Source organism: Topomyia yanbarensis, chromosome 3, assembly GCF_030247195.1.
Source record: "Topomyia yanbarensis strain Yona2022 chromosome 3, ASM3024719v1, whole genome shotgun sequence".
In the NCBI taxonomy this organism is placed as follows: domain Eukaryota; kingdom Metazoa; phylum Arthropoda; class Insecta; order Diptera; family Culicidae; genus Topomyia; species Topomyia yanbarensis.
This window is the reverse complement of record NC_080672.1, coordinates 137,896,664-137,919,239: the sequence shown is the minus strand read 5'-3', so window position 1 is coordinate 137,919,239 and position 22,576 is coordinate 137,896,664. Positions and strand designations below refer to the sequence as shown.

General features: G+C 39.7%; 1 protein-coding gene across 10 annotated transcripts in view; it reads right to left on the bottom strand.

The window, feature by feature from the left end:
• The window catches only part of LOC131694273 (LIM domain-binding protein 2), a 57,018-nt gene extending 45,232 nt beyond the window's left edge, over positions 1–11,786 (bottom strand). For 2 of the 10 annotated variants that reach the window (XM_058982855.1, XM_058982856.1), the window contains exons 1-2: positions 11,573–11,784; positions 8,410–9,010 (exon numbers count right to left, since the gene is read on the bottom strand). In XM_058982855.1, coding sequence (XP_058838838.1) covers positions 8,410–8,416 — 7 coding nt within the window. In that variant the 5' untranslated portion in view covers positions 8,417–9,010; positions 11,573–11,784. Of the gene's footprint in view, positions 1–8,409; positions 9,081–9,971; positions 10,109–10,293; positions 10,449–11,572 lie in introns of those variants that run through there. The other 8 variants (XM_058982854.1, XM_058982849.1, XM_058982847.1 and 5 more) reach the window with 8 other exon arrangements.
• Between the last annotated feature and the right edge of the window lie 10,790 nt (positions 11,787–22,576).

Genomic DNA, 22,576 nt, shown 5'->3' with positions numbered 1-22,576 from the left:
TTTTGAGTCGCCCTCTTGTTTTGACGACTCTCAATTTCGCCCTGCAGTGTCGCCAAAAATCAAAAATCAAATGTGGCTTTCGCCGTGCTCGCTGGAGGGGAAAATTGGTTATTCCCCCTGGGCGTAACAAGCACTTGGTTTTTCTTTAGGGCGATTCTGTTTACGGACCTTGTAAACAATGATGCTGTCAATTTCGCCTGTATACACTACCTTAGAAATGCAGAGGCGTAACCCGCCTGGCTTTTTGTTTACAGTCGAAAGTCGGATTCGCCGTTTTGTTTTTTATTGATTTTCATGAAGTGTGAAATATTTATAAATGAGTTTTTATATTTTTTATAAAGTATTTTTACTCCTCTTTCAGATATTAATCAAATCTCTGTTTGTGTACATTTGTTAGTTTCGCCCATTTGTCGGTTCACGATCGATATGCTTTTTGATGCTCCCATTGAGTGCATCAAATTCAACTAAATTTTCAATCAAATTTTTTATTCAAGCTATGTATGTTTACATGCGTATTGATTTACATATCGTTTAAAATTCATTATATTTGGTGTGTATTTCAAATACGTCATCGACGCGACTATAATATTAACCTGGAACACATTTTGTTTCGACAACCTATTAGTTTAAAATTCATTTAACAAAATCCTCTCTGATGCCGGAAGGTTATTTGTGTATTTACATAACCGGACAAAAAAGGATCGGTTTTGGGCAAATTATGTGTTTGGTAATTATGTTTAGTTATCCTCCCGGCTACGTAATGTTTGTGATGTTTGAGAACTTAGTTCCAGCTACGCTGCTCACATTCCACATTAATAGAGTACAAAACTAGTGTCCGACCTTCGTGAGACCTCAAGAAGTCACTTTTAGAGGTTTTTTTAATGTAGATTTGTCGGTAAACGGTTCTAGACTTCATAAAAAAACTGGTTTACTGGTTCACTTGCCGCACAAAAAACTCTTGGTGCAATTCGACAGCTTCATCTTAGGCCAATTCAATAAATTTTCTGCATAAAAGTTTGTTCTTTAAATCCAGTTTTAAAACCAAAGCTCTAAAAGTTATACCTTGGAGTCGGGGAGCCGGTATATGCTGTTACTTAGCGTACAATCTAGAATAGCGAATCAGAAAAGGTTAAAGGCTATGATGCGAAACTTTAAGATCCATTCAGCTTAAGTCTTCGGTACGGAGCAATACCTAGGAACTCCTAGCATGTTGTTAGTCGCCTCTTACGACATGGAAGCAGGTCCCACCCAAGTAACCATAACATTAAGCCATTGCACTATATTGGCTATACATTTGCACTAATGTTGCATTGAAACTCCATTACAGCATTAACAATGTAATAAAGCTCTATATTAGTATCAATAATGCATAACTGCACAGCCGACATTTAGCATTATCGCTTGCTCTATATGCGTATATAAAGCTGATGCGTACATGCTTCAAGGATCGTTAAAGCATGTAAGCTTAACAAGTGCATTTAGTGCCATTATAGAGCAAATAAAAACCCGATATAATGCCATTGTAATGCTGTGGGTTTATTTGTTATACAACTCTTCTTGAAGATTATATTCGGCATATTTTATTTCAATCGAACATATGCAATATAGTCCAGGGACCAAAGCCAGCGCACTTACCGTGAAGGACGAGGCAAGGTACCTCAGTTCGAGACTTACTACAGGTAATTTTCGTAAAACATTCATATCATGTGAAAACGAAACCCCATTAAGGATATTCATTAGAATGCATTAGAAGAGAGTCAATTACGAAAAAACAGAACATATTATTTTAAAAATTTTCCTTTTTGCTCATCATACCGAAAGGAAAAGAAAGAAATGGTTTTGAAACCATGGCGGACAATGACAGCCAACTAAAGCTTTTTAATAGCATTAGTAGTGCCAACATTAGGCTTTCAAATTGGATAATTGTACGCTGGTGCTATATAATATGCATTAGTACTGCAGAAACGAGCTGTCAATCTCTGCACAGTAATAACACTATATTTCGCCTTTTCTGGCATAATACTAGCATTATATCAGTATTTAGGCTTCACGGCTCTTTAAGATAGCTTTATATGTGGATATAAAGCAGATATTAGGCTACGTTTTAATGCTTATTGGTTACTTGGGCAGTGGTGTTATTCTTGACTGAATTAATACAAGACGATTTTAGCCCGCTGGACACAACACGGCCTTCAATTATTATTATATTCAGGATAAACATTCCATGGATGCAGGAATTTTACAATTACCGTATGCATACTAGGGTGTCCCAAAATGACATCATGTTAAAAAAGTCATCGGGCTCACTTCTTAAATGAAAGGATAGGGTATCATGACCACTTTCTTCTTCGGAGTGAATTTGTTAAAAAGTTCCCTACTGGTGGCGAATTTTGATTTTTTGAAAAATGGGCCGGTAAAATTTCAAATTCATGTCTGGTGTCTTGAACTGTCTTAGATTTTTTTCAGAATTTTTTTGTTTTTCTGGATATCTAAATGGAGAAGTTAAGTTAGTTGGTTCTATGGTATATAACCGGCAGAGCCATTGAAACTTAGTGAAAAGTGTAATTTTTGGTATTCATCAGATGAAACTAAGTTTGTGAAAATCGGTTCAGCCATCTCTGAGAAAATTGTGTGAGTTTAAATGACACACTGAATCGAACGGTATATGGATCTCTGCCCTCCGGGCCTCGATTGAAAAGTCGATTTTTTCAGTGATTGCATAGCCTTTCTTTATATGAGAAATGCAAAAATCGTCAAATGATCATAAAAACCGATTCTGATGTACTAGAGGCAAGTAAAAAACGCCTTTTTTCATTATTTTTCGAAAAACAAAATGAGAACTAAACACACTGAAATTGTTTTATTTTGTAGAACAGTATTATTTTTGATGAATAGCATAAAATGTCAAAAGGTTATTTAACAAAACCATAAATAACTCATACCCTTTTGCTCCGACACCTTGTTATCAGATGCCAACCATTCCTCTCGACGACGACGATAGTCGTATTTTGGGGCGCGACGCAGCTGATTCGGGATGCCTCGAATCCCTCACCACAGTCGACCAGGCGACCGTGAACCGTTCCGATACTGTTCGTGGGATTGACGTAAGGATCTTCCTACACGGCAACATGGCTTCGCTCTCTGCTGTACCCGATCCGTCCGGACAGTGGAGCAAGTGTGGATATCAGTGAAACTTGCCGATCACAATCTGTTCCTGTGTGTTGTGTATTTTCCACCTGACAGAATTCGTAATTCCAGCCTGATCGATGTACATCTTTCCTCTGTTTCTTTTATCGCCTCGATCGCCGCCCCGTCTGATGATATCGTTATACTGGGCGACTTCAACTTACCTGGCTTGACGTGGTGCCAAGCATGTAATGGTTTTCTACGATTGGATATCGAAAAATCTGCGCTTTTCAACAATGCCAGTTGCATTTTGGACAACTACAGCAGCGCAACTCTTCGGCAAATTAATAATGTCACCAACCAAGCAGGTGCGTCATCATCGCCCACTACATCTTGTATTCGCTGGTAACCTAGGAGTGAATTTTGAAGACGTCTCAAGCTCTATCGTCTACGATTTTAAAAACGCTGACTACGACAGCATCATTAGCACGCTGTTGGATATAAACTGGGACGAAAATATTAACAATGACGACGCGAACGAAGCAGCGATGACGTTTTCTGGTATTCTTAACTACCTTATCGACCGCCATGTACCAAAACGAACAATTAGTACCGATGAACACCCTCCCTGGCAATCAATCGTCCTTAGACGTTTAAAATCTGCCAAATGAGCTGCATTTAAAAAATTCTCGAAGCATAAGACACTTGCATTACGAAATCACTACTTTCAACTCAACCACGAATACAAACAATAAAGCCGACGCGCCTTTTTTAAGCACCAGCGAAACGTCGAGCGTCAACTGAAATTCAAGCCCAAGTCGTTCTGGAAGTATGTTAACGAGCAGCGAAATGAATCCGGTTTGCCATCTTGTATGTCGTTTAATGGAGTTTTAGGCACCGACACTAAGGAAATTTGCCAACTGTTCTCCGACAAATTTTCAAGCGTTTTTTCCAACGAGCGCCTGCCACCACAACAAGTCGCTGCCGACGCTAATTTAACTCCTTCTCTAGGACGAACCATCAACCGAATTTGTGTCTTACTTACTGTTTACTGGTACATTCCCTTCCTGCTGGAAAGCAGCGCACATGTTTCCAGTTCATAAAAAAGGAAACAAATCGAACATTGACAATTATCGGGGAATCTCGTGTTTAAGTGCTGTATCAAAACTGTTCGAGCTGGTTGTGTTAGATCCTATTTTCTTTCACTGCAACACTGCAAACACTACATTGCAGATGACCAACACGGTTTCATGCCTAAACGATCGACAACGACAAACCTGCTCTCGTTCACAACATATGTAATGGATGGATTCGCTGACGGATTGCAAACCGATGCTATTTATAAGGATCTATCTGCGGCCTTCGACAAAATCAACCATGATATTGCAATAGCGAAGCCGCACAAACTCGGCATTCATGGACAACTTCTGCGCTGGTTTCGTTCCTACCTCAATGGAAGGCAACTCCAAATCAGCATTAAGGACTGTCTATCTGCACCATTCTTCGCTACATCCGGCATACCACAAAGAAGCCATCTCGGTCCAGTAATATTCCTCCTCTACTTTAATGACGTCAATTTCACATTACAAGGACCCCGCCTTTCTTTCGCCGATGACATGAAAAATTTTCAACAAATACGTGATAAAACCGATGCCGAGCTTCTTCAGAGGGAACTGAACATCTTTAGTACATGGTGTGATCTAAACAGAATGGTTTTAAACCCGAGCAAATGCTCAATCGTTACGTTCACGCGGAAACGCCAACCGACTCAGTTTAACTACTATTTCTTCGGCTCGAGCATTCCAAGACACTCTCACATCAAAGATCAAGGAGTCATCATGGATTCCGCATTAACATTCAAACCACATACGTCATACATCGTGGATAAGGCATCACGACAGCTTGGGTTCATCTTCCGAATAGCGAAAAACTTCAGGGACGTATATTGTCTTAAATTGGTCCGCTCAACGTTAGAATATTGTTCAGCTGTTTGGAATCCGTACTACCAGAACGGGATTGACAGAATCGAGGCTGTCCAACGCAGGTTCATACGCTTCGCCCTTCGTCATCTCCCATGGCGAAACAGATTTCAGCTGCCGAGCTATGAAAACTGTTGCCAGCTAATACACCTCGATACACTCAGCATTCGGAGGGACTGCTCTCGAGCCCTGTTCGTCTCGGGCTTACTCTCTACCAGAGTGGATTGCCCTACAATCCTCGGACGTCTGGATCTTCAAGCCCGCGTTCGAGCTCTATGCAATAACTCCCTTCTGCGAGTTCCGTTCAGGAGAACCAACTATGGTTGCCAGAGCGCTGTTACCGGACTCCAACGAATTTTTAACAGTGTGGCGACGGCCTTTGACTTCAACAGGACGCGGAATGCGATAAAAGTGAAAATGTTGTCAATTTTAAAATGTAATTAGTTTAAGCAACCACCATTGGGGCCAAGGGGCCTGTTGGTGAAGGTAATAAACATAAACATACCCTATTAGCCGCAGCTATATACTTTCTTCAACAAAAATACGCCCCTATATTCGGCTCAATTATTTGAAGTGTTTCCTATGCTTTTAAAATTTTGTAGACACCCTGTTTTGAAGAAAAACTACTGAAAAACACCAACAAAATACAGTTTTTAGCAAGTTTAGCAAGTCTTATAATCCATAATTTGTAAAAACTAACAAACCAAACTTCTCCATTTGGATCTCCATAAAAAAGAAAAATGTTGAAAAAAATCTATGACAGTTCAGGAGCACTTCAACAGGCATGAATTTGAAATTTTACCCAAAATCGGCCCATTTTTCAAAAAATCTACATTCGCCACCAGTAGGGAGCGTTTTAACAAATTCACTCCGAAGAAGAAAGTACCCTAACCTTTCATTTAAGAAGTGAGCCCGATGGCTTTTTTAACATAATGTCATTTTGGGACACTCTAATGCATACCCAATGTGAACGCTTATTTCATACAGGTTGATTCTCACGATGGATATTTGTATTTTTTGTAGCTTAAGATATGTTATATTTAGGAGTTGAAATAATACATCAACAGATTATGGTTGACAGATCATTTGTGTAAACAAAAAAAAGGTTGTTTCTAAGAAAACAGGAGTGCTCTACTTGCCTCATTTGGCGATGTTGTCCCTCGTTTCTGCGTTGGACATTATGATCTCCGCATCAACTGATCTAAAGTATTGGTTTTTTAGTTCCAAATTACAGGGTGTTGCGATCAAAAATTAGTCAAACAAGAATGTGTGTAAATCGATCAAATTTTTATTTAAAAAAATGGGATCAAGTTTCTTTTGCAAGTTCAATTCAAATAGAATAAGGAAAAAATATTCTCTCCTGCTTCCTTTTTATCGAACGCGAACGGCCGAGTCTTTTGTTTAACTCTTTCCATAAAATTTTGCAGAGCCTCTTTGGTCACTTTCCTCGCCACAGAGCGCCAGTTTATCTTGAACCGCATCTTGCTGACAACTGTTTTTCGCGTCTTCTTGAGGTTGCGCGTGACTATTGCCTTATATTTTCCTATTAGGACAAGCTCTGGCATGTTGGGAGGGTTCATGGTCTTGGACACCATCTGGAGGTTGTTCGTGGCCTAGCACTCCATGGCCTTTTTCCGTAAAGGCAAGATGCCCTATGTGGCCAAAGAAAACCGAACAATTGTGTCGCTTGATGAAAGGCAATAGCCGTTTTTGCAGGCACTCCTGCACATAAATTACGTGGTCGATGGTAACGATTGCGACGTGAATGTCATCAGTAACAGATGACCTGCCAAAAGAGATATTTCTTTGCAAACTTCGGCAGCTAAATGTGTTTGAAAAGCTAAGTCACCTTTTCTCTTCCATTCGACGTAGAATGTTCCTATCCAGGAAACTTTTTAAGCGGGACTACTCTCGTGGCCTGAAACTGAGCTGCATTTAGGGAATTGATTGCGACGTATCTAATGAGCGGATCTGGAATTTTAAATCTGAAGCAAATTTTTTAACCTTGAATTTTAATTTTGAAGACCAGAAAAAAATTGGTAACCGTGAAACGTTATTGATTACATTGATGTTGAAATAACTTCCGAGTAAAACTTTTCATAAGATATTCAGAGATATCTCGCAATTTATTCAACAAAACAGCTCAATTTCAGGCCTCGAGAGCAGAGGACCCCTTAAATTCTGCCTTGGCTAATGTTTTCGTCGTCTTTGCGGCCTCTGGCTTTCGATTTCTTCGCGATCTAGTCCTCCTGGATGTCGACAGACGTATTTCGAATGCTTTTATTACGTTGGTGACTGTCGGTTGGGACACATTCAATAATTTTATTGGCGTACGAGTAATTCGGATTTTCGTGATGCTTTTGCTCCGTTGCTCCTCTAGATTCGATGCCAAATATCGAAATCAAACAGTAGCCATGATACACATACATCTTTAAAATGAGGGATGCGCAGATTTTTTTACTGCATTATGAAAAAAAGATAAAGTTGACCAATTTTTGACAGTAACACCCTTTAGTTTCAGATTATTGTTTTCTTAAAATCTCAAAATTGTACATTTTGCGAAGATGCTTGAATTCTAATTTCTTCCTTCGTCCGGACAGTTACTGTGGTTTATATGCCCCAATCGATTGAAATTTTTATCAAATCAAATAAAAGTAAAAACGCAAGAAACCACGATTTACCTAAAACATAATTCTTAATAAATAAATATTGGTAATACTTGAAATCTTTGCATGTTTTACAGTTGTGTTAATAATGGGGCTAACCATCCAGAATTTTTTGGGACGTTTTGTTTGGTTTCTACCCATTTAAAAAACTGATATATGAACTTTATAATAATGAGTCTTTCCAATTTGACTTTTTCTGATTGGTTGAAATGCTAATAGAGAGATTGCATCGAAACGCCTTTTTTGGAAATTTTGTGTATATTATTGTTGCGCATCGCATGAGAAACTAACTTAGCACGTTGGTTTCACGAAATGATGCTATTATCAGTTATTTTTGCGCTTCAGATAATTAGGCGGTCCCTGAAACTGGGGCGTTTTATAACCTCGTACACACAAAAATGCTCGAAACAGTCGTTTTGCTAATCATGTATGGAACAAAGCCGTTATTCAGTTTATTCGGTAGATTTTTGCAAATACCTTTAAAATAAGTAGTAGGATTGCTTAGGAGGTGTCCCCAAGAAAACTCATACTGCTTCTAGTGTCAAAAGTTTCACAATTTGGTTATGTGCTGTTTTGCTAGACTAAGTTTATGATTGTCATGAGAATGCAAATATGGCTACAGTTACTGCTTTACTCACCTAACATATTCTAAACGGGAATACGCAGTGACGAAATCTTTTTGGGTTCGGGGATAAAAACCACGTTTCGTTTGGCGTCCTCGGCAGTTTCCCTGTTTTTCTCTTTATACAGTTACAGTGTCTTTTACAGTGCGTAACGTTGCGTGTCGCGAAGCAAATTAGTTGGGGGATGAGGAGGATGGTTCCTAAGATGAGTTTCCTACGAAACAGGTGATATTCCTTGGATGACGAGATGATGGAAACGAACCACAGCAAGCACGGCTTGAATAATAGCACCAGCAGTAGTTGCGATAGTTGGTATTGTAGCAACAGCAAAACTCCAGTCTCGCTGAATTCCGGTTCATCTTACTACTCTAGTTAACTGTACAACTCCGAAAAACAAAAATTTGGGCAGTAAAGATCGGAACGCACACTGATTTTTTTTTCTTTTTTCCTTCAACACTGCCTCAGCTGCTTTTCTTTACTGATGCTCCATAATCCGAACACAGTATGCTTGTTTTCTGTCAAAATGACTCAATTACGAGTTTTATTCACTCTCTATCGCTACTGAGTAAATTGAAATTGGACTGTTTTCATTTGTCTTGGCCCGTGGCTGATTTCACTAAAAATAACATTATTGCACTTTTCTATTTCTCATTCGCGAAATTATTGATTCTGATTGTGAGGTGCTGCTGAAGGTATACATTTGGTTTCACTCATATGCTGCCTATTTTTTACTAGTACTTCTTCCGCACTTGACGCTTTTGAAACATTGGTGAAGCCAACAGCAGCAGCCATCATCAAATCCAATCCGCGCCGCGGTGAGTTCGCGATGAGAATCACAGCAGCCAAAAAAAAATGCCGTAAACCAAAAAAAGAAGATGATGGGAAGGAGACACGGCGACCAACCAACATCCAAGAGAAAAGCGAAAAAATGCTATAATAGACGACGATGGTGGGTTGTGGAAAAGGAAGAACGCGAAGCGGTGATTCTCCCTGAACGAGCCAGAGTTGCCTGCCAGGTGAATAATCCAATAGATCCGAATTTGAAGTTTATTAGAAACTGTTTTATTCCAATTGGATTCGTGCTGCTAATATAATGCAGTTCAGAGTTTTAAAGTGCTCACTATTTCATTACGTACTAGATACTCGGGTAGGCAATGAATGAGTCTGTCAACGTCTTCGAAAAACTCATGGTATAAATCTGGTGTGGATTATTCTTTTATCACAACTGTTAACCACACACTAATGCGCAACTCAAAATGAATTTATGTGTGTTATCACTACTTCTTACGACAAAATGCTCGCTGCTAGTATTATTGTACTTTCATTACACAATGTGACTTTTGGTCTTCATCAGCTGGCAACTCTGGCCTGGCCTAACTGGACGGCGAAATGAGAGCCCATCATAGCGAACACAACAAAACAAGCGAGGGGGATATGGCAGTGAAAACGAGCGCGCGGGTGTAAACTTAGGTCTTGTTTATAACTGTATTGGTGTCACAATGGCGAACATTAATTGTCTGCGATTATGTGTGAGTGTTTTCCATGTTCATCAACAGCAACTACAATAAAAGCCGTACGAGATAATGACGGCCAACGGAGACGACCTGCCGCCCCTCTCGTTGCCCGTTTTTCTCTTTTCCGCGTTCTTCCGTAATCTTCATCCATGAAGGTTTGCCAGTTCACTCTTCAACTTTTTCCTCTTTCACTTCACACTTTGTTCACGCAACCTATAACTACATACATGCACTCTTGCAGGTTAAGAGTGTGCAACTTCTTCAACATCATTTTTCAACATGGTGTTTCAAACTGAAATTTCATTATGTACCAAATTAGATTTGATAACTTTGCTAACATTTGTCGATTACTCTAAAATCGTTAGATGATACTAACGATACTAACTGCGCTATCTGTTGTTACTTTGAGTGTTCACTAACGAACGCGAAACGACAGCTTTTCCACCTGAACGATTTACTGCTATTATAAAGATTGGTTTTCCACCCTTCCACTTAGATGTGTATGTGTGCCTCCAAAAGGAGCACATCGAACGAAGATCGTTCTCCTGTCCCGTGCCAATTCTTTTTCGATTTTTCTGTTCTGCATGTTCACGCACGGTACTTCACATTATTCACATTGGGCTCCAAGTTTGATTCACACTATGGTATGTTGATAGGGTATGTCTACTGTAACGCGGGACGTGCAATAAAGAGTATATCGATGAAGATCTTCTGCCATGTAGCCACCGCTGATTTTCCATCGATAAAACATATACAAACATCCACGTAGCGTTTCGGCTCAAGGAGACATGATTGGTAGCACTGGCTGCCTCTAACACTTTGTTCTTCTTCCGAATTCATGTACACCGTGTTGCCAAAGCAGACATTTGGTTTGCCGACAAACTTCGCCGTGGTCAAATATAAAATTTTATATTAAGCTAGTGTTATTAGGGTGAATATATTTTTTCGGTTACCGTAACGTAAAATTTTCCATAATTTCCTTGACCTGATTCAGAGTCTGTACTAAAAGGATATCGAGTTCAATAATTACAAAATTAGATAAAAAAAAATAAAAGCTCAGCTGAATTTAAAAATTCTTGGGCTATTTTATTTATAGCTTTTTTAATGTTGTCAATCAAAATACTTTACAAACTTCGTAAGCCTGAAAAGCCCTATCACCATTAAGGTTTCTGACAGCTCATTTACAACCACAGATGCAAAGTCAAACCAAAGAAGTTTGTTTTGTTTTTCTCACGAAATATCTAACTTCAACCGCAGTGCAAAATGTTATGTCTTCCTCACGAAATAATTCGGCACCATTTTTTTAGCGATAGAAATGTTTATTGAAAATAAACATTCCATAGATCATTGCTGATTCTGGCAACATAGCGTACACTAATCTATCGCTTCTATGTGGTTCGATAAACCACACGTATACAAATAGCTTACGCAAGAGAACACCACAGTTTACACACACATGCCCACAAGTGGAAAATAAAAAAAATAGACAGTTCGCCATACAACTAGAGCGCGCTCGACCGAGTTGAGATAGACAGTAAGAGAGGGAGAGCTTGCGATTGTGGGAAGAGGAACAGAAGAACTGAAGAAAAAACGCTCCCGGGAAGTTTTTTCGCGTCCGTCGACGAGGCTTTTTCAGTCCTTTCCTAGCAGAAAAAAGGTCCAACCTTCCGGCGGATATTCCTGTTCGAATTTACTCCACTTGCACCACAGAATAGCGCGGTACTCCTTCACTATCAGTAACTTCAGCACGTCACATTCGCGAACTGGAGTACAAAAGCCATCAGACACACTTTTTTCACGAATACACTTCGCAAAGCACTATCGCTCGCTATCCGTCGTGACCATGGCGGACGGCCATTTTAAAATATAATATACGACAGGCGACGGACGAAAGATCATCGCTGTCGAGCGGTGCAGGAGGAAGGGAGAGAGTGATGGCGAAAAGAAATTACTTGGTTCCGTTCTCTTTTTGACACACTAGCTTTGCAGAGCAGGCAATCGATCGAATTTAGTGCTATCTCGTTCCACCGAAAAGAGATTGCGTGTAATGCTTCTCACAATTGGATTTCATTGCTCGAGACTCAGCACTGGCAAAGCGAGACTTTAGATCAGCTGTCATTTACTTATCGGTAATGGGCTCTACACGGAAACGAAAAACTACCTAAAATTGAGTTCCTTTTAGTTAGTTTTTAGTTTTAGAAGTTAAAATTAGGTAAACCGTGTTGAAGGTAGTTTCCATTCAACCACGGCAAAAATTACAACTCATTGATAGGTTTTTATACTCAAATTTAAGTTGAATTTACCTAATTTTGAGTATACCCCAAACAACTCAAAAATACCTTCCTCCACGGAAGACCTCGACTGAGTCGAATCTCTCGTTTTGTTTTTGATAACACTAATAAGTGCGAAAGCGACGCACAACTCAAAAGTAAGTTAAAAGAACTTATTCTGCAGGTTGTTTTATTTAACCGTGTAGAAGGAATTTGTCGACAAGTTCGGTTACACACATTCGATTGTCCCACACACAGTCCCTCGTCGTAAACAAGCAATTTTGCCACACATTTTGAAAACAACAAATGTGCCAATCTTTGTTTGATTTCTCCTCTTTCGATTAATACGACGCTATGAACCCTCTAAATCATGGAAGATTTTCGCTCAACGAATTTTGTCGTATTTTTGGAAAAAAAATTATCGACGACCGAATTATTACAGGAAAGAGTTTATTACTTGTACATTCATTGTTTGTTACAGCAACTGTGTATCTGAAAGTGATATATCGATATCAAATAACACTCACACAAATATAATAATTAGTAAACAATCTAAGGTAACACATTGAAGTTATACCAGATTTCAAGAGTGCTGATTTAAATGGTCCTTAGTGACAAATGTAAACAAACTGAGTTAATTGCAGAACATCATATGATTATTACATACACATTACATTACACGGTATATATCGAAATAACAAGCGTTACACAAAAAGTTGAAAGCTTTTCATGACCTTATTTTGAAATTTTGGACTTGATACCTTTTAAAGAAAAAGGACACATGCGGGAAATATTTTAAAACTTCTGCACCTGTTTATAGACTCCTGGCAAAACCGACACAAGGCTAATTTCATTCTATGTTTTTCCCACTGCACCTACACTGAAAAAAATCCAAACGTTAATTCTATTTGCTTCAAACCGCTTAAAATTCATATTGCGCACTTCCCACCAACCTGGACTCCGCACTTTTAAAGTGCGAGTGATCTCAAAACTGCGAGCTGTCAAAAAACATGTATTTCAAGTGATAGAGATGGTACTTTCATAGACAGACCAGTCGAACTAACCGGTCTATGAGAAGAATTTAATGAAAGAATGGTAAGTGCGCAGTGCAGTTGGAATCCAGTTTTAGTGCCACAAGCAATATGAAGAAGAAATGCTATTGTTATCACTCGCACACATACCTTCTACGTGTCAACTGTATAAACTATGTATGCACACACATAAGTTATATGTGCATATTGTTATAGAATGGGGTTTTATGTGCCTAATAGTTATGAAATGTGAATGTAAGATTAATATTTCTTGTAAATATACACATTAGGTTTATGTGCCAACAAATAGTGTCTATATGCCTCCGTTAATTGCAAAAATCTATGTGTAAAATCAATAGGCATAAAGTTTACTTTTTTTGAGTGTAGGTAGTAAAGTAAAAACGTCCTAAGCATCGAAATAAAACAAATTATTTTCTTCTGCTCATGCGACTTTCTTTCGAAGTTGAACTTGGAAAGTAAAATAATTTATAGGGGAAATGTGGGAAAACCGACACTGTGGGTAAAACCGACACCCCACAACTTTCCCTACAAATCAAATTTTTATTCATTTCATAATGACACTTTATTATAAGTATGTTTATGTAGAACATTTGAAGAAAAATTGGATTTACGTTAGAACGCCGACTGTCACAAAAATAAACAAAACATACGATAGAAGCGTTCATACTCGTCTGGATGTTAAATTTAGTTGGTAGATTTTAAGTTTTTAACCGAACAAAAGTTACTTTGTTTTCCAAGTTTTACACGCAATAATTTTTATTGAAATCAATTTTTTGAAGCGCTGAAAAAATTAAGCCTTGTTAAGCAGAATTCTGCATAAAAAATATAATTTTATTGGTTTTGTGGCAACTCAGAAAAGGTGTTAACCTTAGGGTCGGTTTTAACCATAATTCCCCTAATTGAAAACCTCATTTATTCTGATGCAACATGTCATTCATTGATTTTAACCACTTCCAGCCAATGGTTAGTTAATATAAACTATACTTTCCCGCATTTTATTCTCCAAGACTTCTTTTAAATCCAATGCAACTATTTCCAATGGCAATAGAGAACATTCGTAGTCCGGTGCTCATTTTGTAGAAAACCTTGAAGAAATTCAATATTCGTTGAAAGTGCTACTTTTGCTGAAGAAGGCCTTATGTGATTAGCGTCGTATAATTCTTGGGCCCAAAAGGTACTTCAATTTTCAAAAGGAGGCATCATACTAAACCCTAAATAAAAAATTATACACGAACTTTAACCAATACAGTACAACGATTTCACATATTGTTTGGATAATACCAGAGACTAATCGAGACTACCAACTCACGAAGAAGTACTCCAAATTTCATTATACATCATGTACTAGATCTTTTGAAGAAATAGAGGAAGAACGGTCCTCAGTTTTGCCAATCTTATTGCTGATTTCGGTTTTAGATCAGAGTCGCCCGAGGTTCGCTCTAATATTTTCAAAATCCATACAAAAGTGACAGCTCAGAGCGAACCTAGAGCGACTCGATTCTAAAAACGAAATCAGCATTAATAAATAAATCTGATGATCGAGCTTTCTATCAGGCTCATAAAGTTAGTAGGAATTGTTTATTGTTCGTTGCTAAGTTCGTTTCTAGGATCGTTGCTACATGCATTTGTTATTGTTTGTGAGCAAAAATGTGTAAAGGTTGCAACGCCACCGAGAAATCAGCTGGTTAAATAGACTAGGAAAGTCGTCAGAAGATTAGTGAAGCGTAAGGGGATTAAGTACTGGTGTTTCTACTTGTACTCGTAAAGGGCGAAGAAATAGTATTTTAATGATTTCAATCTGAAATCTTTTTTTTTTCATTGTAAAGGGATTTTATGATTTCAGATGTTTTGACGCAGTTTGTACAATTGAAACCGATCATGAATTGGCGTCGTGCCAGACCCCTTATGACACATTTAAAAAAATCGGAAACAAATTTGGGTTGAAACTTTAATTTTTTCGATTCTATGACTCACACTCAATTTCTGATCTTATGACACACAGCTTGTACGTCTTACTGCTCCAGATGTTGCGTGCCATGCTAATGAATACGTAATGGCATCCGCAATCTGCAAATTTTGAAAAAAAAATTGTTCCAAAATAACAAAGAATCCATCACTACCGATGTCAAGGACTATACAGCACCAAATACAAATTTGTATTTGACAGCACTCTCCAAAGAAAAGCAAAGCACCTTCGATTATAAACCCGTTTTCTATTTGACATTTCGAGGGACCCTCTAGTACAACATGAGCTAGTACCTCTTGAACTATGAGAAACTCGTGAGTCCGCCGTCTCAATTAGTCTCTGATGATACCTATCTTAAATCATGCGATGTTTATTAGGAAAGGGTTGAAAAATACATTAGCACTAAAATATTTATGTGTTTAGTGTCATTCACCTAAAGAACATAGTCTTTACACTATATTGGTATAATTCGACACAGATCATTCATTAGGGCCTAAGTCGCAATGTACTCAAATGGAGAAAAATCAGTTTCAATATTCGGCGATGCTTTTCTAAATGTAGCTTTTATTGTAGGTATAAATTACTTTATGACCATGTTTTTCCTGAAGCAATGTTATATGACAATATAACAAAGAATTTAGTTCCTATGTGCTTTTAGTTGGTAGAAACTAAAAGAATGCTTACGCCCAATTTGCATTCCAGTCGTGATTTCAACCACCAGGGCTAAACCGTGAACATAATTTTCAGAAGGGCGCGGTAAATGGGCTAAACTGACTCTGTCTTGCTAGGTAGGGCTGGGTAAATGGACGAGCTTGACAGGATATTTTTAATAGGGTCCAGCAAATGGGCGCATAGAAACCCTATGTAAATGAAATGGCGCGTGCATCTTTTCTTCAAATTTCATGAAAATATCGAAATATTCGAAAGTTTATGTGTAACAACTACCGAGTAGACATGATCATGGTAGATATTGTTTATCATTTATATAATAGAACCGCCGATTACAGAATAATTTTGTGAATAACCATTTGCCTCGGTCCTGTCTAAAAATGTAAGTTTAGCCTTTATATTCCATATGAGAAGAAAAGCCTAAGTCGAAATCTCGAAGAAAATGCATGTTTAGCCGTTTTGTTTTCTTTAATTATAGATCGAACTAAAAACCATTTTAACTAATTTTCACCTTAATCTTGTAGAATTTTTGTCGCATAATGTCATAATAGCGAAAACGGAGTTTGTTTACATTTGCAATTTAAACCCTAATGAAAGTTCTACACTGAAAGCCATTCGATGAAAAAAAAACAAAGCGAATTTTTGTTTTCCTGTTTAGTTGATTACAACACAAAAATGAAAAACCTATTTTAATCCACCTAGCGGTGCAATTGTGCCTTTCTCAATTATGAATCACGAGAATGTGTGCGTTGTTTATATTCATTAAAAGAGTTCGAGTTCTAAAATTTTGAAAAAAAAAACAGCCACGGTAATATTGAACTGAAAAACCTATTTTAATCCACCTAGCGGTGCAATTGTGCCTTTCTCAATTATGAATCACGAGAATGTGTGCGTTGTTTATATTCATTAAAAGAGTTCGAGTTCTAAAATTTTGAAAAAAAAACAGCCACGGTAATATTGAACTGAAAAAAGGTGCGGAATCGGCAAAGTCCCAAAAAGTCGATTTTTACAAAAAAAAAATTTTTCGAGATAACATAAAATCTCGACGTTTCATGCATTTTAAAGATGTTTGGCATCAAAAATACGAATTCGATTTCTGAAATTTCATGGGGTCCCCCTTTGAAAAAAAAATTGAGTTCTGGCTTATATGGGAATTTCATATGTGACCGGACGATTTAGTCTATATTTCCGGACCCATATAAGCGATCCGTACGAAATTTTATAGACATCTGTGGGGATATTATAGCTATCATTTGGAACTAAGTTTGTGAAAATCGGCCCAACCATTTCAGGGAAACTGATGTGAGTTCGTAAATTTTGAAAGATGGCCGCTTTTCCCGGGCACTTCCGGAACCGTCTATGGTGGTCAATGTAGTCAACGAAAGTTTGGTTGGCCGTCGGTGACCTAGAACAGCAAATTTAAGTTGTTTGAGAGACATTTTAGCGAAATTTTTACCTTTTTTGCTTTCATCGGAGTATCGGTTTGAATCACAATTTGCTATGTGATCGCACGCCACAACCTGTAACTCCGGAACCGGAAGTCGGATCGGGATGAAATTAAATAGCCATTTACGGGGACGCAATACCTTTCATTTGAGGCCAAGTTTAGTCGAATCGGTCTAGCCATCTCCGAGAAACCGATGTGACTGTTATTCTGAATTTAGATACTTCCGCCGGGGCTTCCGGAACCGAGGATGGTGGCCAATGTGGCCAAATAGACTTTGAATGGATGTTAGTGACCTAATACTACAAATCGAAGCAGTTGTGGTCATATTTTGGAAAATTTTTCACCTTTATACATTCATTGCAGAATTTATTAAAATCGACATTTTCTGCGTGTTCGTACTTATCACCCTGTAATTCCGGAACCGGAAGTCGGATCCATTAGAAATTCAATAGCAGCCTATGGGAATGTTGCACCTTTCATTTGAGACTAAGTTTGTCAAAATCGGTTCAGCCATCTCTGAGAAAAATGAGTGACATTTTTGGTCACATACACACACATACACACACACATACACACATACATACACACACACACACACAGACATTTGCCGAACTCGACGAACTGAATCGAATGGTATATGTCACTCGGCCCTCCGGGCCTCCGTTAAAAAGTCGGTTTTCAGAGCAATTGCAATACCTTTCTATTGAGAAAGGCAAAACGTAACTACATTTTCCTTTAATTTTGCGAGATTCTCAAATAGTAGCTATTGAAAATGATTATTGATTTTGAGTCAAGACGCACATCATACAAAATGACAGCAAACTAGTGCACCTTACTGAAATACATCAAGGTGGCGACAGCAAATAGGTTCATACACGCTGGGCATAACGGTTACGCAGGTAGGTTACTGTCTCAGCTTGGAAAGCTTGTTTTAGCATGGACGCATCTACCTGTACCAATACACAAATAACAGAAATTTACCTGACTTCATTGTCGATTTTAACTATTTTATCTTTAAAAACATTTAAATAAAGGGATGAATTTAATTGATATTTTTTTTACATTTTTGCCTTTCTCTGGCCTGTACGATTTTTTTTCGGAATTCTTGAAGTATATTTGGAGAATATTGTTGAAGTTATGATTGTTTTCGTCATTTATTTTCGTTCTTATGTACATACTTAGTCTAGGTTCATTTTTGTAATTTATGTAGTATTTAGGGTAATGTAACATATTTTGGAGACCGTTTATTTTAGAGAAATATCATCAGGCATATTTTTTGGAGAAATGTATTGAGGATATGGAAATATTTTGGATTCTAAGGAATATTCATGTGATGTTGTCGTTGTATGGGAATATCAAGTAGAGATAAGGCTGTATATTTATCTTTACCATTTCTTTTGCACATTTTCTATATAATTTATAAATTTTTAAATATTCAAATATAAACCGAAATGGCTTCTAAGTTTCCGAGAGCCGACCACTTAACCAATGAGGAAGTAGATTACGAGCTCATGATTCGTGGTAAGGTTGAGGAAACTAAAACTGATTCGGAAGCCAGATACCGACTCCTACGAAACCTTTTTTACGAATATGTGAGGGAAAATCGGGATTATCCGTCGCTGTTTACTATCGAACAAGAATTCGATCGCGTGTCAGGCATAATCGATGGCTTGAGAGGGAAGTTGGAGAAGGGTCCAGATGAAAGGTGTATTTCTCGTTTGAAACATTACGCGCTTAGGGTCGCCCGAAGCATCGCCGAGGATCTGGGATCCGAAGCCATGCGTAAAGAACTCGTGGGGGAAATTAGAAGTGTGTTGAATAAATTTAGTGGGAAGAAGGGTTTCGAAGATTCTCACTCAGAAGAAGTTGTCAATAATCAGCAGATGGCATTGGAGTCAGGGAAAGATGATGGGAAAGGCGAAGGGCATCAAGACGACGGACAAGAACGCGAGGACAGGTCGTCTGATGAGCATTCGAAGCGATCCCTTGGAGCTATTCCCAAAACGGCAAGTGAGGAACAACTGAGGAGAGAAAACCAATTAAACGACGAAAACAGAATGCTGAGAATGCAAGTGGTTGAGTTCAGGCGAGAATTGGCAGAATTTAGACTGGCAACCCAGATACCGGATCTGACGAGGCTCGTCAACCCTTCCATTCGAGGGCTTCAAGTTCCTGAGCTGATGAGTAGGGTGGAGTTCGACAGAGAAGCGCAACCGACACCGTACATCCGAGTCAACCGTCCAGAACCGAACGCAGGCAGAGAGAAGCAAGATATAGCGGAATTCCACAGACGAGACAGGATGAGTTCGATAGAGGACGAGTGATTCGAAGGGAATCAGTCGAACGACGGATGGAGACAGTAAGCGACCGTTCGTACTACGATGCACGAGACGGTCGGGAGCAAGCGCGACGGTTGAGCAGAATGTGTGGCATGGAGACTAGAATAGCTGAACGGGAGGATCCAGCTGATAGGCGGTGGAGTGACAGACGGAGTTTTTCTCAGTGGGATAGTCGAGGTAATCCCACTGGTGGCCTGCATCGAAGGCAGAGTGCAGTAATCCTGCAGAGTAGCGAGGACGAAGATGGGTATGACGCTGAGGAGTTTCGCCCAAGACGTCGTTTGGGTCGACGAATCGCGGATCGTGAGATTCAGAACGCAGACCAGCGTATGGAGAAATGGCATCTAACTGTTAGTGGCGACCCCCGCCATCGATCGTTGGAAGATTTTCTTCATAAGATTCGTGGCTAGCGCGAATGGATCGGATCGCAGACGACATTCTGTTGCAGCGAGTGCATACCATATTACGGGGAGATGCCTACGATTGGTACTTGTGCTACGCTGACGAGTTCCTAGATTGGCAAGACTTCGAGGAGAAAATCCGTTACATGTATGGTAACCCAAATAAGGACCAAGGAAACCGTCAGAAAATCTACGAGCGGAAACAACTTCGGAACGAGCCGTTTTTGACGTTCAAGACTGAGATAGAGCGCTTAAACATCTGGGACAATATGCGCTCACACTACCGTTCAAAACTAGCGTGTAGAACGGTACGAGATGTGCGAAAGCTTGAGTACTATGCGTACCGCATCGATGCGAACGTTCCGGCACTCAGACAATGTCGAGAAGGACCGACACGTAACACGTCTACACAATATCGAGGCTGAAGCGTCAACGGGATCCTACTCCGAAGCAGAAGAGGTGAACGCACTAGGAAAGAGGTTCGATGGTAATCGGCGAGCAAAGGAGCAGTCCAAACCGTTAACGCGTACTCAGCAACCCAGTACCACGCCAGCAGTCGAACAGCAAAATGGTCCCCTTTGCTGGAATTGCCGCAGAACGGGACATATATGGCGAAACTGCAGACACGAAAAGCAGTTGTTCTGCTACATCTGCGGAACACCCGATAAGACAGCGGTGACCGGCGAGAACCACCCACGGATTGACCGGGACAGGATAGGTAATCCATCGGGAAACTAGGTCAGGAATGCGCAATAGGGAACAACAACATTCCGCTGATGAACGATGTTCCCAGTTCTAGTCCGTTTGAGGACCCATTTCTGAAGGTGTGTGAGCTAAGGGTTCGCACCGAAAGCAGCCCTCACGTGACCGTGAAGATTTTTGACACCGATTACGACGCTCTACTCGACTCTGGAGCAAGCGTCAGTGTCACGAGCATGACCGATATTGCCAAAAGATATGGACTGACGATGCAGCGTAGCCCGCTGAAGATTGTCACGGCCGATAAAACCGTACATGAATGTCTCGGATTCGTACAGCTACCGATGGTATTCAAGGGAATGATCAGAGTGATTCCGACGCTAGTTGTACCGCAGATTTGTAGAGAGCTGATCCTAGTATACAACTTCTGGAAATCGTTCGGAATCGAGCCGATGATTGAGGGAGAGCACGGATTCGAACGAGTGGCCACTGTTGATACCATCCCAATGAGAAATGGAAAGGTGGATATGATCGAATTCACCTTGCTGCCGATCGAGACGCTACCCGCGTTGAAGAACGTTGACCCTGATGCGACGTTGGACATTCCAGCTCTAGAGCTACCAGAACCGTCAAAAACGACTCCGGAGACGGTAGAAACAGAACACGATCTGACATCCGTTGAACGCAAGGAGCTAATTGAAGCAATCAAGCAGTTTCCATGCACAACAGCAAATAAGTTTGGCAGAACCTTGTTGTTGCAGCACGAGATTCGATTGACCGAAGATGCGAAACCAAGAAGACAATCATGGTATCAGTGTTCACCAGCAGTACAAGCGGAAATGGAAGCTGAGATTGAACGATACAAGCAGATGGATGCTATCGAAGAGTGTTCGAGCGAGTGGGCTAGCGCTTTAGTACCAGTTCGGAAAGCGAATGGTAAACTGGAGTATATCTGGACTCTCGCAAGATAAACGCCTGGACTAAGAAAGACTCGTACCCGATGAGGAACATGGGAGAGATCTTTCATCGTTTAGGGAAGGCGAAGTATTATTCGGTAGTGAATTTGAAGGATGCCTATTTCCAGATTCCTCTAAAGGAAGAATCAAGGGACTATACTGCATTCCGCACACCGCAAGGCTTGTTTCGGTACAAAGTTTGTCCGTTTGGTTTAACAAACGCACGATGTGCCGGCTTATGGACCGGGTAATCGGTTTCGATCTCGAACCAAACGTTTTCGTCTATCTGGACGATATCGTGATAGCGACGAATTCGTTCAGTGAGCATGTGAGACTGCTGAAAATAGTAGCAGAACGTTTGGCAAAGGCAAATCTGACGATTTCGCTTGATAAAAGTAGATTCTGCAGGAAACAGGCGTCATACCTCGGGTACCTTTTGACGGAGCGCAGCGTATCGATTGACAATCCGCGGATTTCACCAATTCTCGACTATGCCCGTCCGAAGAGCGTGAAGGGCATTCGGAGACTTTTAGGTTTGGCAGGGTTCTACCAGCGTTTTACACGGGACTACAGCCGCATCGTAACCCCGATATCCGATCTGCTGAAAAAGTCGAAAAAGAAGTTCGTGTGGACAGAATCAGCCGAGACAGCATTTGGAGAGCTAAAGGCAGCTCTGGTGTCGGTTGAAAGTATTGCGAAAATTGTCAAAATCTTTCTATTTCGGATTTAGTTGATTATATCGTAAAATTTCAATCATATACAAATTTCGAAATATGCAATATAATTATTTTGCATCTTTTGAGATGCCAAACTAGATGTGGAATAAGTATGATTTTTTTGTAGTGTGCCTTTGTTTTTTGTAGTTGTGC